General features: G+C 39.4%; 1 protein-coding gene across 1 annotated transcript; it reads left to right on the top strand.

The window, feature by feature from the left end:
- The first annotated feature begins 22,616 nt into the window (after positions 1-22,616).
- LOC142986001 (uncharacterized) lies at positions 22,617-23,572 on the top strand. Its single transcript, XM_076134235.1, has 2 exons — positions 22,617-23,293; positions 23,518-23,572. The coding sequence occupies exons 1-2, from the start codon at positions 22,617-22,619 to the stop codon at positions 23,570-23,572; spliced, it is 732 nt and encodes a 243-aa protein (XP_075990350.1).
- The last annotated feature ends 2,023 nt before the right edge of the window (positions 23,573-25,595 follow it).

Raw genomic sequence — 25,595 nt, 5'->3', positions numbered from 1 at the left:
GACAAATCTTTGTGTGATGAGCACGAATATTTGTTCTGAGCCTGGATGTCAATTTATCTATATAAGTATATATTTAAAAGTATATAAGTATGTTTATCAGTTATTTGGTTACCATAGTACAAGCTCTGCTTAGTTTGGAATCAAATGACCGTGTGTGAGTTGTCCAACAATATTTATTATTATTATTATTATTTGTATGTCTGTTCATTATCTCGGGACTATGGAGTCCCGGACTTTTAGAAGGCGTGCGTGGGGCCGAAGCCAACACGTAGAGGCCCATTTAGACAGCTTTAATATTCAAACAGTGTGTAAGGTGTCACAATCCGGTGACTATCCCTGTCTACACTATAAAATGCACCCAAGGACAGTCACCGGACTGTGTGGGACTATGGCAAAACTAAAGGGAAAAACTACTTGGACTATTGGATGAGGTGCTTATGGACTGGGAAACTAAGAAATTACGGGAACTATGGCGCCTGCCGACGACAATGTTGAAAACACGTGAAAATGGCAGGCGGAGACTTGCCAACTCACAAACTGGGCCACCCTAAACAAGTCGCATCAATAGCAACAAGGGGGCAACAGGGACGTGAGCGGCTGAAGGACGGAGAGGCCTCGCTGGACGTTAAACTCAGCTCACGCGCCTTTGCTAGGCTCAGGCATCACTGGCCCACTAGCCATCTTACGCTCAGCATCCGTCCTCCGAACAGAGTGGGAGCTCTGCTCTTGCGACTCCACTCTGGACGGCCAATGAAGGCAAGCCAGAGGCGGGGGACCGCTTCCTCGTCAGTTTTCACTCCGACCAGCCAACTAAGGCAAGCCGGAGATGAGGAAGGGTGACTTCCCCCTGGAGCACTCAGGTACCGCGGGGTCGCTACTCCCCGTCACCTCGCCTCAAGGTGCCCTGCGGGCTTATTATTATTATTATTTTGGTATTTTTTATTTTTCACGGTTGCCCGGGTTGACTGACGGCACGGGCCTAAGCCAAGTGTTCGTCAGTAAGATTATATACTTATTGTGTGTGATGTGTCGTTGTGTGCAAGGTATTCGTGTGTGATTGAGGGTTGTGTTCGGGGCTGATATCTGACTGAACTTGTAGAAATTTGCGTACTAGTCTGCATGTGTTTAGAATGGCTGCTTTTTGCATGAGGTAATAGGTGTTTTGAGGGAGGTTCAGTGTGTTGAGTGAGTGATGAAGCTGCTTCGGTATGACTCCTGTGGTGGAGATTACTATTGGGACAATAGTGACTTTTTGTAAGTGCCAGAGTCGAGTGATTTCCTCTTTGAGTTCAATGTACTTAGTCATTTTTTCAGCTATTGTCGTTTGCAGGTTGTGCGTGTTTGGTATGGCGATGTCTATTAAGTATCCCGTTTTATTAGATTTGTTTATTAAGGTTATGTCTGGCCTATTGTAGTGGATGGTTTTGTCGGTAAGGATGGCTCTGTCGAAGAATATTTTTGTGTTTTGGTTTTCAAGTACTGTTTCTGGATTATATTTATAATAGGGTGTGATTGTGTCTATGAGTTTGTATTTATGTGCAAGTTTTTGGTGAATAATATTGGCCACTTGATCGTGGCGGTGCTTATAGTCAGTTTGGGCTATAGACTTGCATGCGCCTGTGATATGTTGTATTGTTTCAGGGACACTATTACACTTTCGGCAGGTATCATTGGCCAGATTTTTTATTATATATTTTCTATAGTTTTTGGTTTCTATCACTTGGTCTTGAATGGCGATCATAAAACCCTCAGTCTCTGGGAAGAGCTCGCCTCGATTTAGCCATGCGTTCGACGCCTCTTTGTCGACATTTGGTTGGCATAAATCTTGGCGGTGTCTTCCATGCAGAGACTTTTGGGTCCATTCGGTTATTTTGGTGTTAATATCTGTAACTGTCTCGTTTTTCTGAGCTGCGGTATCCTTAAGGTTAAGTGGGGTGGATTTATGATCAGTGTGCGCTATGGCTTTGTGTAGAGTAGATGTTTCTGCTTTAGAGAAAAAGTATTGTCTGAGGGATACTATTTGTTTATTATGAAGATTGAGTAGGTCGATTAATCCTCTGCCTCCTTCGTTCCTTGGTAGTATTAGGCGTTGTATGCATGATCTTGGGTGATTCTTCCGGAACTTGGTCATAGTTGTGTTGATTTTTCTTTGGAGTGACTTAAGTTCTGTTTTTGTCCAATTTATTATTCCAAAAGAATACGTGAGTAAGGGTATAACGAATGTGTTGATTGCTTTTACAGTGTTTCTGGAATTTAGTTCAGTTTTAAGGATTGTGTTTAAGCGGTGTTGAAATTGATTTCTGAGCTTTTGTTTTGTATCTTTATGTTGAATTTGTTGGGACTGATTATAACCTAGGTATTTATATGTAGCCTGTTCGTCTAGTGACTCTATGTTTTCTCCAGTGTTCAAAGTATAATGATGTTGGTAATTTTGCCCTGATCTAACTGAGTTAATTTTGCATTTGTCTATCCCAAAATCCATGTTTATATCAGCACTAAATTGTTCAGTAAGGTTAGCTAGGTCATACAATTGACTTTCAGTTTCAGCGTACAACTTAATATCGTCCATATATAACAAGTGATTCAATATTTTTTGTTGGGGGTCAGTCTGTCTGTCAGTTGTTGAGCATTTTAATGGGTACCCGCAGTCGGTTGAGTTTAAAATATTGGACAAGGGGTTGAGAGCAAGGCAGAACCAAAGCGGGCTCAGTGCGTCTCCTTGAAAGATACCTCTCTGGATTTTTATAGGTTGAGTTTCGATGACTTCGGTTAAAGTAGTGAGTTTTAAAACGGTGGACCACTTTGTCATGACGCTTTTTAAGAATGCTACTATTGTTGGGTGTATTTTATAAACTTCAAGTATTTTTGCTAACCATGAGTGGGGGACTGAATCATAAGCCTTTTTGTAGTCGATATACATACTAAATAAATCAGATTTCGTTTTTTGAACTTGTTTTAAAATGACAGAATCTATAATTAATTGTTCTTTGCATCCTTGACTGAATTTTCGACATCCTTTTTGTTGCTCAGCTAGGATATTATTAGCTTCTATGTGTTGGTAAATTAATTCAGATATGCAGGATGTAATAATCTTGTACAGCGTTTGTAGACATGTGATCGGACGGTATTTCGCAGGGTTGGACAGGTCATCGCGATCTTTTGGAATCATAAATGTTTTTCCTAAGGTTAAATAAGATGGTACTGTGGTCGGATTTTGGATAAACATGTTTATGTAATTATGCAGATAGGGATGGATAGCTGTAAATTTCTTATACCAGTAACTGTGGATATGATCTGACCCTGGGGATTTCCAGTTGTGTTGAGAGCGTAGTACCTTTACAAAGGTTTCGAGAGAAATACACTCGAAGGCCATTGTCTGTATGTCTGTATAATTAGTGGTTTCTGATTGAATCCAATCAGCTTGTGCGTTGTGATCAACAGGATTTTGCCATATGTTTGACCAAAAGGTGTGCAGTGTTTCTGGGTTCGGTGAGTTGTTTGTTTCGTCACTACGTATTCTCTCTTGTGTGTTTGATGTGGACTGTTTAATGTTGCGGTAAAAAACTTTTTCGTTATGCGTGAATTGTGTATTTTGTTCTTTTCTTTGGTTACATTGTTCCTTGTATCTCTGTAGTCTACCTGACACAACTTATTATTATTATTATTATTATTATTATGTTCGTCTCTTTCATATCTCGGGACTATAGAGTCCCGGACATTTGGAAGGCGTGCGTGGGGCCGAAGCCAACACGTAGAGGCCCTTTTTAGACGGTTTTAATCTTTCAATAATGTGTGGTGTCACAATCCGGTGATTATCCCTGTTTACACTATAAAATGCACCCAAGGACAATCACCGGACTGTGTGGAACTATGGCAAAACTAACGGGAAAAACTACTTGGGCTATTGGGATGGGGTGCTTATGGACTGGAAACCAGGGGATCTGTGGGGACTATGGCGCCTGCCGAAAACAATGTTGAAAACATGTAAAAATGGCAGGCGGAGACTTGCCAACTCACAAACTGGGCCACCCTAAACAAGTCGCATAAATAGCAACAAGGGGGCAACAGGGACGTGAGCGGCTGAAGGACGGAGAGGCCTCGCTGGACGTTAAACTCAGATCACTTGCTCCCTGAGGGTCCGGCATCACTGGCCCACTAGCCACTTACGCTCAGCATCCGTCCTCCGAACAGAGTGGGAGCTCTGCTCTCGCGACTCCACTCTGGACGGCCAATGAAGGCAAGCCAGAGGCGGGGGACCGCTTCCTCGTCAGTTTTCACTCCGACCAGCCAACTAAGGCAAGCCGGAGATGAGGAAGGGTGACTTCCCCCTGGAGCACTCAGGTACCGCGGGGTCGCTACTCCCCGTCACCTCGCCTCAAGGTTATTATTATTATTATTATTATTATAAGGTTATTATTATTATTATTATTATTATACACCGAGTATTATCATAATTAGGTCATTAGTATTTGAACTATCGTCGATCAAGCAACTCAATCCGAAAGAAATTGTGAAGTATGGAGAAAATGGAGTTCCCCGCCGTTATAAAGTTCCTTACCAAGCAAGGACAAAGTGCTCAACCATATTGAAAGAGGTGCCATCAGTTTACTAGGACTCTTGTCCAGGAAAAACGATGCTATACAAGTAGCACAGCCTCTCTAAGCAAGGCAAGGAATCAATCAAAGACGATGCCCGACCTGGGCGTTCTGTAGAGGTCGCTACTCCTGATCTCATCAAAATATCGAAAAAATTATACTGAAAGATCCACGATTAAAGAAGAAAAAACTCGCAGAAATAGTTGAAGTATCTGAAACAACCATTTTTAAGGTCCTCTATAATCATTTTGTCATGACAACAGTCAGTGCAAGATGGGTGCCTAGAATGTTCACACCGCCGCAAAAACAGCAGCGCGTCGAGTGTTCGCGTGCGTTTTTGAACCAGTATAATGAAAATAAAAATGGCTTTTTGGATCCAATTCTTACTGGGGTTGAAATTTGGGTTCATCACTATAAACCTGAGCCTAAACAAGACTCAATGCAGTGGCATAAAAAGGGTACACCACAGCTTAAGAAATTTCAGGTGTCGCAATCGGCGGGCAAGCTAGTGGCGACAGTTTTTCGGGATACCGAAGGAATTTTATTAATATATTACAAAGATAAAGGTGTTTCTATAACCGGGAAATACTACGCTTCAATGTAAGAGCAGTTAAAAGAGACTATCCGAGAGAGACGAAGAGGAAAATTGACCAAAGGTGTGTTGCTTTTAAAGGACAATGCTCCCGTTCACAAGAGTCGAGTTGCATTGGCTACTTTGCATAAGGTGGGCTTCGATATCATTGATCACCTACCTTATAGCCTAGACTTGGCCCCTAGCTACTATTATCTCTTTCCAAAAATGAAAAAAGAGCTTCGAGGGAAGAAATTTTCTACAGATGAAGAAGTAAAGGATGCAATTTTGGCGTATTTTTCAGACAAAGACAAATATTTTTTTTTTTTTGGTATTCATACGTTAATTCATAGATCAGATAAATGTATTAGGGTTTAAGGTGAATATATTGAAAAAGAAAAAAAATTGTAGTACTATTTCATCCCCTTCTATTCCATTCCGCGAACTTAAAAACGCACCCTCGTACATGGTGATGTTCCGATATTTATATTTTACTTGTTAAAACTACTTGTAGCTTCGTGGTTTGTGTTTGTGCCTAACTTGGTGTCAGAGATTTGCCCTGCTAAATTTCAATGATGAAAGATTGCTTAAAATTGTATTCAAACTATAATACCTTCCTTGTTATTTTTTTGTACAATTAATATTAGTATACCTAGGGTAAATTGAAGATGGTGGTGTAATGAAACGGCGGACGTACAGCAACGATTTTTTAATATCTTAATTTTATGAAATTGATATAGAGAGAGACATTTCTGAAAGGTTATTTTTTATTTTAGAACCATGCCACTAACCGCCGCTGAAAAATGCGTAGATATAAAGAAAGACTAAAAAACGAAAATCCCGAGAAGTATGAGGAACAGCAGAAAAAAAACTTAGATAGGATTAAATCAAAAAAGAAGAGAATTTCAGATATGACTCCGGATGAAGCAGAAGCTAGAAGGAAAAGGTGGAGAGAAGAGAAAAGAATAGGAAGAAAACGTCACCACGATACAGTTAGGTCTTTTCCTGAGCGTGAACCTGAGAACATATTTATTTATTTATTTCAAACTTTATATACAGGGCTGTATAAAGGCGGACTTAATGCCAGGGGCATTTTCTGCCAGTTTACCTTGGGGTGATGCAGAGATTGTTATGAAGGTGTTAAAAAGAGGAAGGAGAGTGAGTTGAGAAAGGGTGTACAAATAAATAATAATATTAAGTATATACACACAAAAAAATACAAATATACATACATATTAGCTACATAAATATAAATAACATACAGTAAATAAATAATAATCGGTATATAATATAGGTAACTAAGATAATTGTGACGATTCTGCAACATTGTTCAATAAAAGATCACGTACTTTACTCTTGAACGTAAAACGGTTAGTGGACATCCTGATTTCAAGAGGGAGCGCATTCCATAACAAGACTGCTTGGACAGGGAACGAAGAATTGACAAACCCAGAAGTGTGGGATGGACAGAGAAGAATAAGATTGCTTGAAGAGCGAAGATTACGATTCTGGTTATCACACAAGTATTGAAAGTAGGGAGTTAGGTAGGTTGGGGGAGTAGGGGAAGTAAGAAAAGAGAAGAGTGTGGTGAGAGCTCGTAAATTACGGCGCTCACGAATTGGTAGCAACCTAAGTTGAGAGCGAAAAGTAGATACATGATTATACTTGCGTAGGTTGAAAATAAATCGAATGCAGTTGTTAAGAAGACGGTCAAGTGTGTTGAGGAGATCTGCATTCAGGTCAAAGTAACACACATCACCATAGTCGATCAGAGGGAATATTAAGGTCTGCACAAGCATGGCTTTGGTCCTAGATGTCAGAAAGTTCTTGAGGCGATATAAAGCCCGCAGTGTGCTAGTCACTCTACGACAGACATTGGCTATTTGGATTTTCCTGCTAAACGTTGAATCAATGTTAAGACCTAAATCTCTCACTGATGACGTCATTTCAATGGTCGAGCCATTAAAGACTATGGGTGGTACATGAAGATGACCTAATCTGCTAATATTGCGGTGACTGCCTACCACTATAGCCTGACATTTGGCTGGGTTAACGGCCAAGCCAAACTTCTCAGACCAGCACTTGATGTGTTCAAGATCACCATTCACGACGTCTACCGCTGTCGATATGGAGTCCACGGTCTCTTGCGAATAAAGTTGCAAGTCATCAGCGTGCAGATGATACGTTCCTCGAAGATTTTGGGTTACCAGATTGATGAAGATTGAAAACAGTAAAGGGGAAAGAATGCCGCCTTGTGGGACGCCAGAATCCAGTTCCCGCCAGCTCGATGAAGATTCAGCGAAATGAACTGATTGCTGGCGCCCTTGAAGATAACAGGAAAACCAATTTAGCGCACCGGAAGATAAGTTATGATGGGAAAGGATACAGAAAAGTATATCATGACTGACGGTATTAAAGGCGTTCGAGAAGTCTACCAAAGCCATAACAGTGACTTTAGTATCCTCCATCCCCGACCTAATATCGCCAGTCACCTTAAGGAGTGCCAATGTAGTGCTGTGACCTGGCCTGAACCCGGATTGTACAGGGCTAAGTAAGTTGTTACCTAACACAAACTGTGTTAATTGTTTGTGCACACAGGCCTCCAGCACTTTGGAGAGAAAAGGAAGAATGTAAATAGGTCGAAAGTGAACTGGAAGCGACGGATTTGGGATTTTAGGCAACGGGATAATGTAGGCTTTGCGCCACAAAGAAGGAAAGGAACCAGAGGTAAGGGAGAAATTTATGATATGAGATATGGCGGGGAGCAGGTGATCCAATACAGTGACAATTTTGCCAGATGATTTGGCAAGGGATACAAGGAGACAAGAGATGGTTTTAGTCTGATTTATTGTGAGTATAACAAGTGCTTATATACTAACAAATACGTGAGAATGTTGCTGTGTGAATGCTTGTGCCCTATCTGTATACCTACGTGTTAATATGTACGACATAGTCGCTACAACAATCATGCGTCGACTGACGTCATCGGCGCCTACTGCATTCGATTTAATGGACAGGATTATCTTCTTAATTTCTTTCGGTGTTACTGGAGAAAAGGAGAAGGATTCAAAATTAGGTCGGGGTTATTCCAATATGGATTGGACAGTATCGGACTTGGTTTGGTGATCTATAGATGTAGTGGACGCAAAGTGACGATTTATATCATCCAAACCAACCGTGTAAGTACTGTACGTTACTGCTGTGATGTTTGCCAATACCGAGGGTCCCGAGAAACCTTCAGATATCGGCAGGGAAGGAAGAAGAAAGATTATTTAGAAAATGCCAGCGTTTAGCGTTACGTACCATCTGATTGCATCGGTTCCTTGCAACCTTAAACTGGTGCCAATTCTCGTCACACCGATCTCTACGAAACTTGGCAAAAGCCCTATCTCTGCGCCTCATGGCCATTCGAACGCCCTCTGACATCCAGGGCGCAGGAGGACGTTTAAGCCTTACCTTCCTAACTGGCGCGTGGACATCAAACAGCTCAACAACGGCTTTATTGAATATAGCAATTTTATTGTCAATGTTCGAAGCTATTGTTAGTTGCTCCCAGTTGAGGTTAGCAGCGTCCATACCTAAATTGTTGACATTCATACGCCCGAAACAACGCTTGTACAGAACCTTTGGACGGGATTTAGGAGTCTTTAGGGTGTAGGACATGAAGATCAAGTCGTGGTGAGAGGAACCAGGAGCTAGGTATTGGCCAGAGGATGAGACAAGGGAGGGAGCAGACGTTAGGATTAAGTCCAGCCAGGTATCTTCACCTTCAGTGTTGTGGTGAGTGGCATGTAGGGGTAGAACGTGAAGGCTGGTGGACTCGACGATCTCAAGGAGTTTACAAGAACGAGGTGAGCGGGTAGAAAGGAGATCGGTTGAAATCGCCCATGATGATATGATGTGAGTAACTGGACCCCGTAGATTCCAGCACCGATTATACGTCGTATGACCAATCTACGACGCCAAAAAAGACTTTGGCTCCTTTGACATAAACCTCGAGAAAAATAAATTCAGCTGATGTAGAGTAATTAGGGCAAGAAGAATTTAGAATGCGGTAGGGGAAGTCACTTCTAAGATAAATAGCGACGCCACCACCTCTCCTATCTATGCGTTCATTGCGGATTAGAGTGAAACCAGAAAGAGAGTAGGAAGAAGAAGGTAAGTGAGGTTTCAGCCAGGTCTCCGAAATCAGGATGGCATGAACGTCAGCATCAGCGAATGCCTCTTGTAGATCACTATAGTGGCTCGGTATGCTTTGCGCATTTATGTGACATACGTTAAACGAATTTTTATTTGAACGTAAAAAAGTTTCGCGAACAAAATCACCGAGCGTGCTCCTTATGGAGCTGAAGCTATCGTTCAGGGAATCATATTACGTGAACTACAAAATAATGAAAGGAGTGAGCATACAGAAGAAAGAAAAGTAAATAATATACAATTAAAACTTAAATTAGCTTTAAAACAAAACTGAAAATATAAAGCACAAATAGAAAAAAATTAGAACCAAGATTGAATGTTACAAGAAAAGAGTGCAGAGAGTGCAGATAGGTACAAGCTTGTCCGTCTATAGCAAAATTGGAGCACGCTCATGTTATTGTTAGAGCCCGAAACGACACACACTACAAAAAATGTACCAAACAATCAGAAAAATGTTGCATTAGAAGTGTAGTTTACAATTCAAAAAATAAAAATTATGTATCTCAAGTACTCGGGCTGAAGCTGTCACCTAAAAGAAAACAAAGAAAAAGGGAAAGAATGGAGGTAGAAGAAATAAAAACTTTATACAAGAGACGATATGAGTAGAGTAACAGCCGGAAAAAAAGAATGCAGAGTTAAAAATAAGCGCAAGGAACAAATAAGATATTTAATTGATAGTATCTAACCTTTATAAAAAATACAGAGCAGAGGGTGGGTGCTACGGCCGCACAACATTTTACAAAGCAAAACCATTATTTGTGTTTGTCACCTCAAATTCATTCAAGACCAACATGTCTTTGCCAAAAGCATGATAATATCAAATCACAATACCAAACACTAAAGAGGCATCAGATTGTTAAAGAAAGTTTCGACCAATTGTTACAAGAGCTAGTGTGTGATACTAAGAACTTTAAATGTATGTGTAATATATGCAATATGTGTAAAAACAAAACACTTAGGTTAACAACAGACCAAGACCTTTTAGCAAAAACGGTAAATTGGTACAAATGGGAATCTCAATTACATTCATATACAAAACAGCGTGGAGTTACAGGTCAGACCAAAAAAAAACACACAAAACAGACACAGCGCAAAAATGAATACCTAGACTACTTTAGTCAGGACATTAAACAATTTAAAAAACATCACTATAACCACCTTCACCAACAAAACGAATATCTAAAATTTATAATCAATATTAAAGCTAATGAGGGCGTCGTGGTCTGTGATTTTTCTCTCTCTCAAATTAATCTCAAATTAGTTTGCACACTGGAATAATTTATTTTAAAAAAGAGACACTGTCCTTTTGCACTTTGTCAGATGACCTCACTCCCACACCACAAGCTATATGGGCCCATCTTACACCTATCTAGACTAATATTATAAAGCTGAAGAGTTTGTTTGTTTGTTTGTTTATTTGTTTGTTTGAACGCGCTAATCTCAAGAACTACTGGTCCGATTTGAAAAATTATTTCAGTGTTGGATAGCCCATTTATCAAGGAAGGCTATATATCATAACGCTACGACCAATAGCAGAGGACTACCAGTAAAAAATGTTCCTAAAACGGGGAATATTTTGACCCATTTTCTCTAATGTGACGCAAGCAAAGTTGCGCGAGTCAGCTAGTTCTAGATATAATAAAAGAAAAGAGCCCCAATATTAATGATTCATTTTCACTCAGATGGACTAAGCAGTCAGTACCGTCAAAAACACAATTTCTTTTTACATTCCATATTCACCAAAGAGATGAATCTTTTATACTCTACATGGTCTTATTTTGAAGCCGGCCACGGTAAAAGTGTGGCAGACGGCATAGGTGGTACAATTAAAAGAATGCTAGATACAAAAGTTTGTCATGGCACGGACATAAATAGCGCCAGAGATGCATACAACGCCATAATGCAATCTGACACACTCATACAAGTTTACCTTATTGCAAAAGAGTCCATAAATGCGATATCCAAGAAAATCCCTAATAACGTCCCGGTTTTATCAGGAACGATGAAAATCCACCAGATTATTGCAAGTGATGGAGAACCTTTAAGGGGAAATTGTTCTTGTTTTTCTCCGAGGCAACATTTTTTTTTTTATTCTAGTATATATATATATATCGATGGTCCCTAGGTAAAGTATCGAAAGTGAAAAACAGTAGTTTACAGGAGAGCGATTTAAAGTTTATTTTTTGCATAACTTTGTTACTGATGATGAGACTTTCATAAAAACTTGGATTAACAATTATGTTGTCATTACAAAATAAATAGTAATAGCATAAATAAATAATAATAAACAGTTTTTGAGAAATTTCAGATACGATAGTATTATACGTACATAAACTTGCTGTATGAATCGAAACTGGCACTTTCGCTTATTTACACGGAACCGCATGTACAAAAATATATCGAATCTGCCTATTTCGATATTTTACGTGGATTAATGCCAAGAATATTTTATAGTAATAATAATAATAATAATAAATCGTTTATTGTTATATAAAAAGTACAGTTTCTTAAGGCTAGGACACAAAATGGAAAAGTTAATGTTTATAAAACAGAAGTAAGAAAAACTTAGGCTTTAACAATAAAAAAATAAACATTCTAGAAAGATGTACATTCTATATAAAACATATTCTTAGGTCTAGTATTTACTGTTGGTTTCCTCACTAGGCGAACCTGTATCGAGGAAACCTATACAAAAAAAAACATCTTTAGTTTAGTTTTAAGACAAAACCTAGGCTAAGTATTCTTATATAACTTATAATCTTAGGTAACAAAGTGAATAAAATGTGTTACATAGTTAACAAACAATTTTTATTATATCTTCGGTATCGGCATAGGACAAAGTGGATAACCATTTTTCAATTATTCTTTTTGCTTCATAAATTATTTTAGTTTTTATATCACAGTGCTTAACAACCTTATTATATGTATGTATTTTAATAAAGACACCTGTGCGTTGCGCAAACTTACTATGAACAAGTGGGGGATTGAGTCTGAAGACTCTCCGGTTTATTAAGAAGTCATACTCAGGAGAAGACAATACTGACTTATGCACAGAGAGTGTTGACCTGAGTATGAAAAGTTGACGCACTGTTAAAACATTTGCCTCACTGTATAAGTTCACAGTTGGATACCTATATGGCTTTTTATGCATAACTTTTAAAATGGATCGTTGCGCCCTTTCTGCTTGAATGATGAAAGTCTTGGCAGCACTACCCCAGCATGTTATGCAGTAGACTATGAGGGACTGACAAAGAGCGTAGTATACTGTACGGAGTATGTCTCTACTTGCGACTTGCCTGAGATTACGCATGACACCAATGACTTTTCTAAGTCTCGACGAAAGCACCTCGATATGGACTCTGAAAGTGAGGTTCTCATCAATGGAGACACCAAGGTATTTGGTAACATTGGTTCGCACGATAGGCTCGCATGAACAGGTAATATAGTTGTTGCATTGTTGATTGTGAATTTTTAAAAGTATTCTAGTTTTTGGCGCTGAGGGAGTTGTCTTGTGGAAACAGATGTAGACAGTTTTGTTCGTATTCAGGGTAAGTAGATTTAGTTTTAACCAATTAGATATCTGTGCCATGCCTTGTTCAGCAATGGTACTAACTGCTTGCCACGTTGGGCCACTAAATAATATGACAGTGTCATCAGCGTAACACAGTATGTTAGAGTCATCACATTGGACCTCATGAATGTCGTTGATGTAGAGCAAGAACAGTGTTGGACCTAAAATGCTTCCCTGAGGCACACCAAAACTGATTGAACTCAGGCTGCTTGTCAACTGACCTATTTTCGTACATTGCTTCCTATCAGTGAGGTAGCTCTTGAACCAGTCGAAGGCGACTCCTCTGATACCGAAGGCCTCTATCTTTTTAAGTAGAATTGGAATTGAGACGGTATCAAATGCCTTCGCTAGATCCAGGAAGATACCTATGCAGCATTTTCCGTCATCCAGAAGTGATGAGACAGTATTTGTGAGATGATTGACTGCGTCTTCTGTGCTGATTCCAGAACGAAAGCCGAACTGTTTAGAGGATATCAGGTTATGAGTTTCGAGAAAGTGGACCAGGCGTTTGTGAACTAATTTTTCTAAGAGTTTTGAGAAAGTAACTAAGAGAGAAATAGGGCGAAAGTTATCAACCATATTTTTAGGACCATTTTTATGAATCGGGGTTACTGATGCCGTTTTCCAGTCATTCGGGAATGTGCCACTTGATAAGCTGAGATTAAATATGTGTGTGAGGGGAGGGATTATATAATTTGCGATGTGTTTAAGAAGGCAGTTATGGAAACCGTCAATACCTGGAGCCTTGCGTGGTTCTAAGTTTGTAAATAGAATTTTTACTTCCTCGCAGTCTGTCGGACTTAGAAACATCGAATCGGATGGTGGTTTTATTTTGACTAAATTAGCAAGATCTTGTTCATATTTGAGAGTATTTTGTCAGCAAGTTTTTTTCCTATCGTAGAGAAATGATCGTTAACTTTATCAATGGTCTGTTTAGGGTTTAAATTGGTTTGCATAAGTAATTCAGTTGGTTCGTTTTTAGTTTTATTTAAGTGACAGATGTTTTTAATAGATTGCCATAGTTGTTTAGGGTTGTTCCTGTTAGATATAATTTCTTTTTCCTCGTGATCTGATTTGAGCTTGTGAAGAAGGTTAGTCAGAAAATTTCTGTAGCGGGTGTAGCTGATTTTAAGAATATCATTGTTAGGATCTCGTCTTAATTGCAGGTGTAAGCGATCACGGTGCCTCATACAGCGCATAAGTCCGGGGGTTATCCAGGGTTTCAAGTTATATTTGGTTCTGCTTAGTTGAATTTCATGAGAGTGTTTAGTAAGTATTTCCGATAATTTTGCGGTAAAGAGTGTGTTGGCTTCGTTGGTGTCGTTTATATTTGTGACAGTTGTCCAGTCTAATTCAGACAGTTCTTGGTTTATTGCATTCAAATCTCTTTTGATAACAAGGCGGTTTGGCCGAAAAGGTTTAGGCTTTTGCAGATTTATTCCTGCCATAACTGGGTAATGGTCAGTTATATCCATTTGGCAAATGATTCCTAGGACTGACTGAGTAATACAGCTTTTCTTTACGTAAATATGATCTAGACAAGTGAGTCCTCTTGTAGGTTTGTGTACAGCTGGAAGGAATCCGTGTTCTGCCATAAAGCACTGATACTCCAGGGTCTCCTGGGCGTTACAGTTTTCTAAAATATTAATATTTATGTCACCAGCAATTGCACAGGGTACACTATTTGTATTGCTAAGATAAAGTTCGAGCGAATTTAGAAAATTTTCTATATTTTTGAATGAAGGTGACCGATATATTCCGACGATGTTAATGATGTTAGGAATCTGAATAGCCAAGCAGTCAGCCTCTAAAATGGGAGGCTCGGTGACTATGGCACTCCATATGCTGTTAACGTACACTACCACACCGCTGTTTTGATTTATATGCTTGGACGTGCTGTAATTGTTAAAACCTTGTATCTGAGGAACAGTTACCGAATCATTTAGCCAACATTCTGTCAAGATAATAATATCGAAGGATATGTTTAAACGATGCAGCGCTACAAGCAGAACGTCAAAATTTTTCTGAATACTCCTGATATTTAGCGACATAATTTTAAAGTTATGTGTAGCAAGAGCTTTTTTGCAGTTGTCAGTTTCACTTATAACTTCGCAAGTAATTGTCATGTCGTCTATTTCTGATGCTAAGAAATTCGTAAACATCATTTGAGTCGTTCATGTTTTTCCACTGGTTTTTGAACGGCTTCTAGGAGTACTTTGTGGCTCTGAGTAAACAAGCGCTTTAATAATTTCAGATATTTCGAAATCTGTGATTTAGATTTAATTTTTGTCATTAATGTTATTACTAATTTATTGAATTTAAGAACTATTAAATGCTTATTTAGAAAAGAGTATTTCAAATGTAGGTGAAGTAAGTTAATCAAGTAATAGACCAGTAATGTATATTTTGAAGTAGTACTGATCATAATAAGTGAGCGCAACGTATCCTTCGAAATTGTTCTTGTGGCCCGCCAAAAAGCGCTTTTGCTTTGGCACATTATATCTAGTTTATAGGCCGGTGGAAAAATACAGATCGGTAAAACAATATGAAGCAAAAACGTAAATATACACAATACAATTAGTTCACAGCCATAATTAAAGTATTTTTTATAGACTATTAGTATGTTCTCTAGAAAAAAATTACATAAAAACAAAATTATTCTTGTAGTAACAATATAAAAGGTATTTAGCATAAAAATCAAGCATAAAGATGCAAAATAATCCACTGGAGTACTAAGGTAGTTATTATTGTCATTATACAATAATATTTTAAAAACTAATGTTAAATGATAAGAGAGAAAATAGAGTGACGACTTACGGGACAGCCGTAGTTGTAGAAACTGGAAATAATTTGTCCAGCTCCTTATGTGAGAATATGTGGATTGCTCCTTTACCTTCGCGCTGCCTAACGTAGATGTTGCCGTTTTGTGACCAGCAAAAGGAGTAACCGTGCTGCTTAGATTTGACTCGGGCATCACGAAATAAGAGTCTGTTGGTTTTGGTCAGTCTTTCGTTGAAAAATATCCTTTGAGCAGGCCCGGAGACCTCCATATCGGCACTGGTAACGTTTTTTCGTGACTTTGCAGCTTTCAGAAATTGGTCCCGTTTGGATCTACGTAGCAGTCGAACCACCACTGGGCGCGGCATTTTCAGTCTATCTTCTGGCAAAGCTGTGGTAGCGGGTGGCCGACGTGGTCCTGCTCGAGTGATCCAGTCTATGTCTGTGTTTTCCAGGTCTACCCCTACCTTTTTCGCAGCCAGAATTACGGTGTGATGGAGATTTTCGCTAATATTTTCAGGAATGCCAACAATTTCTATTTCGTTTGCTAAATTTAATTGTGCTTGAGTGTTGAGCTCATTTTGGAGCTGCATCACGGATGCCTGTAACGTATCAATAACTTTATCCCGGTTTTCTAGATATTTAAGGCGTTCTTCGGCAGCAACTATCTTCGCTATTATGTCATTCATGCGTTCGTTGGTGAAATTTAGCGATTCAGTAAGGTCGTCTAGTTTTTGTTTAACTGAGCTGAATTCGGTGGTAAGTAAACGCAATTGCTGGGTAAGTTGGCCGATTTCCGTGCTTGATGGGTCTGTTTTTTTGCACGTTGTGACATTTTCGCACTCGGCACGTGCTGGTGTCACACTACTATCAGTGCCCCTTTTGTGTACTGCGCTTTTCATCTCGGGTCCAGAAAACGGATATTTATTGTATAATTGTATTTTTCACGTTTCAATTCGTTTTCCGTAATTCGTTAATATTATATATTATCAAGGTGATAATTATTTGCGTGATTAATTTTAGGCCCAATGAATTTAATCCACTATATTAGTAAAGTTATAAAAATCACTGAAAAACGCCATATCGGCTACATTGACAAATTCAATATGAAGTGTAGTTGGCTCACAAATTCAATATGATAGTAAGTGTCACATTCGATTATTTACTCAGTAGATTGTTTGTACTTACGATTATATTACTTTACTTTATTATTATAAAATAGGTAATAAGAACAAACTTTCATAAAACGTATTTATTGTAGTAATCATATTACAAAGTGAAAAATATAAATTGTTAATCTAAGTATGGCAACAAGTATTTAACATCAGTCTTTTTGCGCTTTCTTATATTAGGTTGAGATCACTGACGCGAACTATGTAAGTAAATAAGTACTCAATAAGCTTAAATAATAGGAACTTTTAAGAATGAGATCACAATAAACCTTATTATTTATAACAAAAAATAGGTGGTAAAACTTATCGACTATAGCAATAATATTGAAATGACTTTTCAATGGACTTTACCGCCATTATTTTAATAATAATAAAAAAAATCTTTAACATAAAATAACAAGAAACGACTTCTTCAACACAACAAACAAAAAAAATTAAAAAATAATACTTCTCAACATAACTAATGACGAACTTCTTCCGTAACAAAAATTGTAGCATTGATATATGTATAAAATTAACAGTCATTATTCATCTGGCTCATCACAATTTTCAGAATTTTCTACCTCCATAGAATATTTTAAGTTTTCGTAAAACCTATGGTATTCCTTAGGTATTGCTCCTGAACGACATAAAGAAATTAAATCTTTATACTTTGCTACTGGTAAAGATAGTGAATCCTCATAAAGATTTTTTAACTCCGTGGGCTGACACTTTCTCCTCTTGCGGCTTCTCGTTTCTACAGTAGTGTTTATGCAATAGTAATCGCCTTCCAAATCATACTTGAAATACAGTCTATCTGGCTCCTCTTTTCTTACACTAACTTCTTTAATGCTGTTCCACTTCACATTTTCATTTCTATTGTCTTTCTTCCAATTTTTGTCGTCTAGTAAAAATTTAAAATCATATAGATCACTATTAGTAACTTCTATAACTTTGTAGGGTCTCCCTTCAGTCTTTGCCCACCGCACCAAAGCGTACCACTGGGCAGGAGTGTAAATAAGTTTTCCCTTAGATTGTCTCTCTATGAGGGCATTTACACTATCACCCTCGTTCTGTGTGTGGCCTTGCTCCAAGAAACGATGAGTGATGTCTACACCAAAGCGTTTTGACATGTGCATGTAGAAGGAATATACGACTCTATTCCTATTCTGTCCCGGACAATTATCGGACCAGAATAAAAATCTCTTAGCACCCAGACTTATTTTATCATTGATAAAATTCATCAAACAGCTACTTACTTCGTTAGCTCCTCTTTTACCGGTACTTTCAGTCCACATGTAGCAGGTACCTTCTTTCTGAGCTAAGTCGAAAACAGTAAAGTTAAAGACAAAGAAGAAAGCTTCCGTCTTTAATAAAACAAACCAACTTCCCCATGTGGACAAGTTAAAATTTTTTGGAAATCGAACGTGGCACATACAGTATCAGGTGAATCCCTGGATTGTTGTTTGTCATTATTTTTAAATTCTCTAGCTATTGTCTTATTCTGTAAGTGTTTGCTATGAGTCTGTTTTTGTTCTTCTGTCGGAGACGAATTATTAGAAAAACTGTGACATTTATCACAGATATCCTTCTTGGGAATAAAAAACCCAACGTTCATGTTAGCCCCAATGATGTCTCTATATTGACGAAGTTTCTGTGCTTGATTATTATAGTTCGAAAGTTGGTCCCATTCTTTGCACAGAGAAAACATCTTGCTCATATTTAAAGTATTGTCTAGATACAGCTTATTGGTGTCTTTTCGTGTATAATGTGATTCTATAGGTTGGAAGGAAGCTACATGATCACAGACACTTTTAATCATCTCAGAATCTACTACTTTGGGATGATTGGAGTGTTTCCCTCTGTTATCCAATAGCGTTATCCCTTCTTTATTGATTTTATTGTGAGCTGTGCGAACAAACTGATCTGTTATACATAAAGTATTTAAAAATGTTTTCAGACAAACCTGTTGTGGTGCGAATGTGTTATTTTTGGGTGTGGGTAAAAAGTATTTAGTTGTATATTGTCGTCTTGATGGTCCCTCCGTAGTATTACGCTTCTTATAAATTCTTTCGGTGAACTTATTAATGAACTCCCATTGCCTTGTATGATCCGCAAGTTCCCAAAAATTTTGTAAGATGTTTTGACGAGTGTCTGTATCAAATTTTTCAGAACATTTCAATTTACATGTAGCTAAACAAATAGGGCGTAGTTCTTTTTTATTCTTAAGTTTTCCATTTCGACTCAAGTACTGCTGGCCAGAGTTTAATAAGTATTTTCGTTTATTATCTATCCAATTTTCGGGACATTTTGATCTTTTTTTTCCGGCATTAGTTTTAAAAGTGCGCTTCCTTTTGTTTCCTACACTGCTGCATGGTGAGTCACATTCTGACACAGTTATATAGGAATCTACACTTGGTAACAATGCTATAGGCTCAGTATGATTCTCACTTAACTGTTCGGACGGCTCTTGTACGGCAGAACCAAAGTCTAAATTAGGTGAAGGTACAGGAGTTGTTTCTGAGCTATCCATGATTACGGATGAACTTTGGTCACTGTCTTCAATAATTACCGAGTAGGACGGTTTCACGGATGGAATGCTGAAACTATGAAATTCCTCTTGTGCTAAATTTCTATCCGAAGAGAGTTCATCTTCCACCAAGTCCTTTAAATTATTCCAATCAGTCTCGTTGAAGGCGCAGTTCGTGGGTAGCGGTGACTCTAAAAACGTAAAAGATGATTACAAATTTAATAATTACTGAATTATAATTGCATTTTTAAAAAATGGTTCATTAATATTTTATTATATTAGTAAAAGTAAATCTAAAAGTAAGTTAGTTCATTTTTATATAAGTTCTTATATCGAATCTTTACAGCAATTAAATAATATTCATCCAAAATAATCGGAACTGCCACTTTCAATAAACATTCGTAATCATAAAACCACGTATAGTATCGAAATTGTCAGATTCGATTAAAAAACAATATGAGAAAACAAAGTACATAATCGGAACTGCCACTTTCGATAGTTTAAAAAAATGAGTATCCGTCATAAACAATCGAATCTGCCTGATTCGATAAATTACGCGGGATTTATTTTTAATGACAGTTAAACACTAATTATTTTATCAATAAACACTAATTTAAGCACTCTAAGCTTCAAAATCAATACTAGTTTTATGTACTAATAAAGCAACTACGTAGTATTAAAATAAAAGTATTCAAACTTACCCGCATTCAAAATACCTGATCCTGTTTCAAGATTTTGTTGTTCTTCATTCTCGCTGTTTATTTGCACTAAATTAACTATTCTCCTCGATCTTGAGTACATGTTTAATTGCAAGCAACACGTAATACAGTATTTTGGTTAAAAAGCAAATATAACATGGAAAAATACTTTAGGCATGCAATCACAATGCCGGCTGCGCTCACACTGCGGCGCCCGCGCCGTACACTCGCGATAGTGGTAGTTCCGTCCTTGTCGCACACTGACCGATGCAGCGTAAACTCCCGAAAGTTAACATTCGTTGTTTTACGCCGCAAAGGTTATTACGTTTCGATAATATACGTTTAAAAAATACCCCTACATACAATCATATTAAATTTTTTTAAGCACTCTATTATAAAATTTCCTTTATTTGAAGTTCAAAACAGTAATAAAAAAAAATGGCATTTTTTAGATTCGATACTTTACCTAGGGACCATCGATATATAAATATTTATATATATTTTTTACGCTTCTCCTATGCAAAGTGATGATGATAATTCATTTGTATCTGCTGGTAGCTCTTGCTCTTCCCCGAACGACAGCTTCTGCTCGGCAACAGGAACTCTGGGTGATTTTGTTCGGCAGACGTTTGATTTGTCGCTTGACAAACATCTGTTCAACGTCTGTCACTTAAACGCTCAGAGTATTCCTAGCCACCACAGTGAACTACAGGAAGCTTTCAGTAATAGCAACGTTCATGCCGTCCTGATTTCGGAGTCTTGGCTCAAACCTCACCTCTCTTCTTCTTCTTACCCTCTTCCTGGATTCACCCTAATTCGCAACGATCGTATTGACAGGAGGGGGGGTGGTGTCGCAATCTACGTTAGATGCGACCTTCCGTACAGAATCGTAAATTCTTCTTGTCCCAACTACTCTGCTTCCGCTGAATATCTGTTTCTTGAGATTCGAGTCAAAGGAGCCAAAGTCCTTCTTGGCGTTGTGTACTGCCTACCGTCCATTGACTACTTCTCCAGCATCGATTCGGTGCTGGAATCTTTAGGGTCTAAATATTCCCACACCATCATCATGGGCGACTTCAACACTGATCTCTTTTCCCACGGTTCGCTTCGTTCCCGCAAGCTGCTCGAAATCATTAAATCCGCCGGTCTCCATATATTACCTGTGCAAGCCACTCATCACAACACGCAACCTGGCTGGATTTAATGCTCACCGCTACTCCCTCCTTCGTCTCAACCTTTGGCCAATACCCTGCTCCAGGTTTCTCCCACCACGACCTCATTTTCGCCTCCTACATCCTAAAGCTTCCTAAATCCTCCCCTAAGGTTCTGTATAGGCGTTGTTTCGGGCGGATGGACGTTGACAATTTACGTCTTGATGCAGCAAGGATAAACTGGGACCGACTAAAAGCTGCACCAACGATCGATGAGAAGGTTGCGCTTTTTAACGACGCTGTTATCGGTTTATACGACACACATGCACCTGTGAAAAAGGTGAAGCTTAAACGTCCACCCGCTCCCTGGATGACCAGAGGAGTTCGTATGGCTATGAGGCGTAGGAATAGGGCATTTATTACATTTAAGAAAGACCGTTGTGACGAACACTGGGTCCGGTTTAAGGTTGCAAGGAATCGGTGCAATCAGATGATACGTAATGCCAAACGCCAGCACATTCTCAATAATCTCTCTTCTTCTTCCCCAGCTGATATCTGGAGGTTCCTTGGAACGCTGGGTATTGGCAAACGGCAGGGCAACAACTCACAGTGCACAGTAGGTTTGGATGACCTTAATCAACATTTCTCCACCTCTTTACCACTGGATCACCAAACCAAGTGCGAGACTGTTCGTATGCTAAACAAATTGCCACGACCCAATCTTCATCCCTTCACCTTTTCCCAAGTGACTTCGGAAGATATTCATAAGATAATCCTGTCAATTAAATCCAATGCGGTAGGCGCTGATAACGTCAGTCGACGCATGATCGTCGCCGTATTGGATTTTCTTCTCCCCGCCATTTCCCACATTATAAATTTTTCACTTGAATCTTGCTCCTTCCCATCCCAGTGGCGTAAAGCTCATGTTATCCCTCTACCCAAAAACTCTAACCCTACACTTCCTATTAACTTTCGGCCCATTTCTATTCTCCCATTCCTATCCAAAGTGCTGGAGGCCTGTGTACACAAGCAATTATTACAATTTGTACTCACAAATAATCTGCTCAATCCGAAGCAATCGGGATTCAGACCAGGTCACAGCACTACAACTGCACTCCTCAAAGTGACTGGCGATATAAGGGCGGGCATGGAGGACACTAAGGTCACAGTGATGGCTTTGGTAGATTTCTCGAACGCCTTCAATACCTTTTTTTAAACTGTCGCGACTTGTACACATAATATTATAATGTAACGGGTCTTAATCGCGATTGAAAAATAAAGGTTAGAATACCTTATATGTTCACCCGACGTTAATAACGGGCTAATCGTGACGTCATAGTGCTTAAGGCTGATAAAGGAAACGCCACCGTAGTAATGGACTTAGAGGACTATGACAGAAAAATACGGAGTCTGTTGAGTGACACTTCTGTTTACAAACCAGTGTCATATAACCCTACTGCCAGAGTGACGAAACGTATACGTTCACTCATCAGGGACCATGAAGACCTTTTCGCGGAGGATGTGTTTCAACGTCTCGCAAGACCCAAGTGCGTTCAGCCGCCGAAGTTATACGGTTTGCCAAAAGTACATAAGGAGAGTGTACCGCTGCGCCCTATAGTGAGTCAAATCGATTCTCCCACCTATGATTTGGCGAAACACATCGCGTCAGTGTTGCAACCGTTAACAGGTAAGACTGCATCCTTCGTAAAAGACTCACGTCACTTTGTTGATATCATCAAGACCATGAGAGTGGAACCGGATGAGGTTTTGGTGAGTTTTGATGTGGAGTCACTGTTCACCAACGTTCCCATTCAGGACTGTCTTGATGTCGTCAAGATGAAGTTGAGGGAAACCGGTCTGTCTAGTGAGTACGTCGTTTTACTGAAGAACTGCTTAGAAGGAAACTACTTTCTCTATCGTGGACAATACTACCTCCAGACCGACGGAGTGGCCATGGGTAGCCCAGTGGCACCGGTTATGGCCAACATCTGGATGGAACACTTCGAACAATCCATAGACATGCAGGCATACAATGTGAAGCTATGGAAAAGGTATGTTGACGATGTGTATTGTATCATGAGAGGAGATAAACAGGACGTAGAACGGCTGTTGAACACCCTGAACTCCATTCATCCTAATATCAACTTCACATATGAAATGGAGACAGACAGATCGTTGGCCTTTCTCGATGTCGAAGTAAAGGTGAGAACAGATGGTACCTTGGGCCACACTGTTTACCGAAAACCGACACACACCGATAGGTATCTTCACGCAGATTCGCATCACCATCCGCGACACCTGCAATCCGTCGTGACATCGCTAACAAATAGAGCATACGACCTATGTGACCCTGAACACCTAGACGGTGAACTCTCACACGTTCAGGAGGTACTTAAGCGGAACGGATACAGGAGAACCGAACGACGTCTGAAGAGGCAAGAATGTCAGACTGGTGTTAGCAGAGTACCAGCTTTTATGCCCTACATAAAAGGAGTAACGGATAAAGTTGGAACAGTACTGAAGAAATACTCCATAAAGACTGTATATAGTCCGTTCTCCAAAGTAGCTAACCATTTGCGCACGCCAAAGGATGTAATTCCTCTTCAGACACCTGGCGTTTACAAGGTGGATTGTAGCTGCGGTAGTTCATACATCGGACAGACCAAAAGAACAATAGCTGAAAGGGTCAAGGAACATATCGCAGCTGTCAAGAACCGGCAAGTCAACAAATCCGCGATAGCTGAGCACTTGTTGGAAGCAGGAACCAATCACTGGATCGAACTACATCAACCCCGGGTCCTCTCCACAGATCGTCACTATTACTCCAGGATAGTACGAGAAGCGGTTGAAATCAAAAAACACTCTAATTTCAACCGTGAAGATGGATACCGTTTATCATCTACGTGGAATCCTGTCATCAGCAAGTGCAGCCGTCGCCGGCATGACGTAACGCGCCAGTGTAAAGACGTTGTTAGTGTTGTGTGTCGAAGTACCGACAATTCCGAACAATGTACACTCAGTGAAAACCAAGTGAGGGTAGGCATCGAAACTCGGGCCGCAAGGAGACGACGCTTAGCAGCCACATCAGTCAGCTCGTGACCACGGTCGTTGTAATGCGATCGAAACGTCGGGTGAACATATAAGGTATTCTAACCTTTATTTTTCAATCGCGATTAAGACCCGTTACATTATAATATTATGCCTTCAATACCGTCAGTCACGATATTCTCCTCTCCATCCTTTCCCATCTTAACATGTCTTCCGGAGTTCTAGATTGGTTTTCAAGTTATCTTCAAGGACGCCGGCAGTCGGTTCGTGTCGGTGAATCATCATCGATCTGGTGTGAACTCGACTCTGGCGTTCCTCAAGGCGGCATCCTCTCCCCTCTTTTATTTTCTTTTTTTATTAACCATGTAACTTACAACCTTCAGTGTTCGTATCATCTGTATGCCGACGACTTGCAGCTTTACTCACAAGGAACCGTGGACTCAATATCCACGACGATTGACTCGGTTAATACTGACCTTGATCACATCAGGAACTGGTCAGAGAGGTTTGGCCTGGTTGTTAATCCTGCCAAGTGCCAAGCCATTGTGGTAGGCAGTCCTAGGAGTATTAGCCGGTTAAAGGATGTGCAAATGCCTCCAATCTTGTTTAATGGCACCACAATACATGTATCTTCCCATGTTAAAAACCTTGGCCTTTACATCGATTCCACTCTTAGCTGGAGAGACCAAGTGGCAAATGTTTGTCGTAGGGTTACCTGTACTTTGCGAGCCCTATATCGCCTTAAGAACTTTCTGCCATCCAGGACAAAAACAATGCTTGTACAAACCTTGATTATCCCTTTAATCGACTATGGTGATGTGTGTTACTTTGACCTGAATGCAGATCTCCTCAATAAACTTGACCGGCTTCTTAACAATTGCATTCGATTTATCTTTAACCTTCGAAAGTATGATCATGTCTCTTCCTATCGCTCCCAACTCAGGTGGCTGCCAATCCGTGAGCGCCGTAACTTACGGGCTCTTACAACACTTTTCTCCCTTCTCAGGGCCTACCTGACTCCCCACTTTCAATACTTGTGCGATAACCACAATCGCCATCTCCGCTCTTCAAACAATCTTCTTCTTCTTTGCCCCTCCCACACCTCTGGTTTTCTCGAGATCTCTTGCTGAACAAAGTCGTAGAATCATCACTTTTATCATAGTTTATTGGTATATATTTATGGTTATATATATATATATATATATATAGCCATAAATATATACCAATATATATATATATATATAATAAAAGCAATAAACTATGATAAAAGTGATGATTCTACATATAATATATATATATATATAT

The sequence above is a fragment of the Anticarsia gemmatalis genome, chromosome W (genome assembly GCF_050436995.1).
Source record: "Anticarsia gemmatalis isolate Benzon Research Colony breed Stoneville strain chromosome W, ilAntGemm2 primary, whole genome shotgun sequence".
Classification (NCBI taxonomy): domain Eukaryota; kingdom Metazoa; phylum Arthropoda; class Insecta; order Lepidoptera; family Erebidae; genus Anticarsia; species Anticarsia gemmatalis.
Note: the sequence above shows the minus strand (reverse complement) of the source record. Positions and strands in the feature narration are given on the sequence as shown.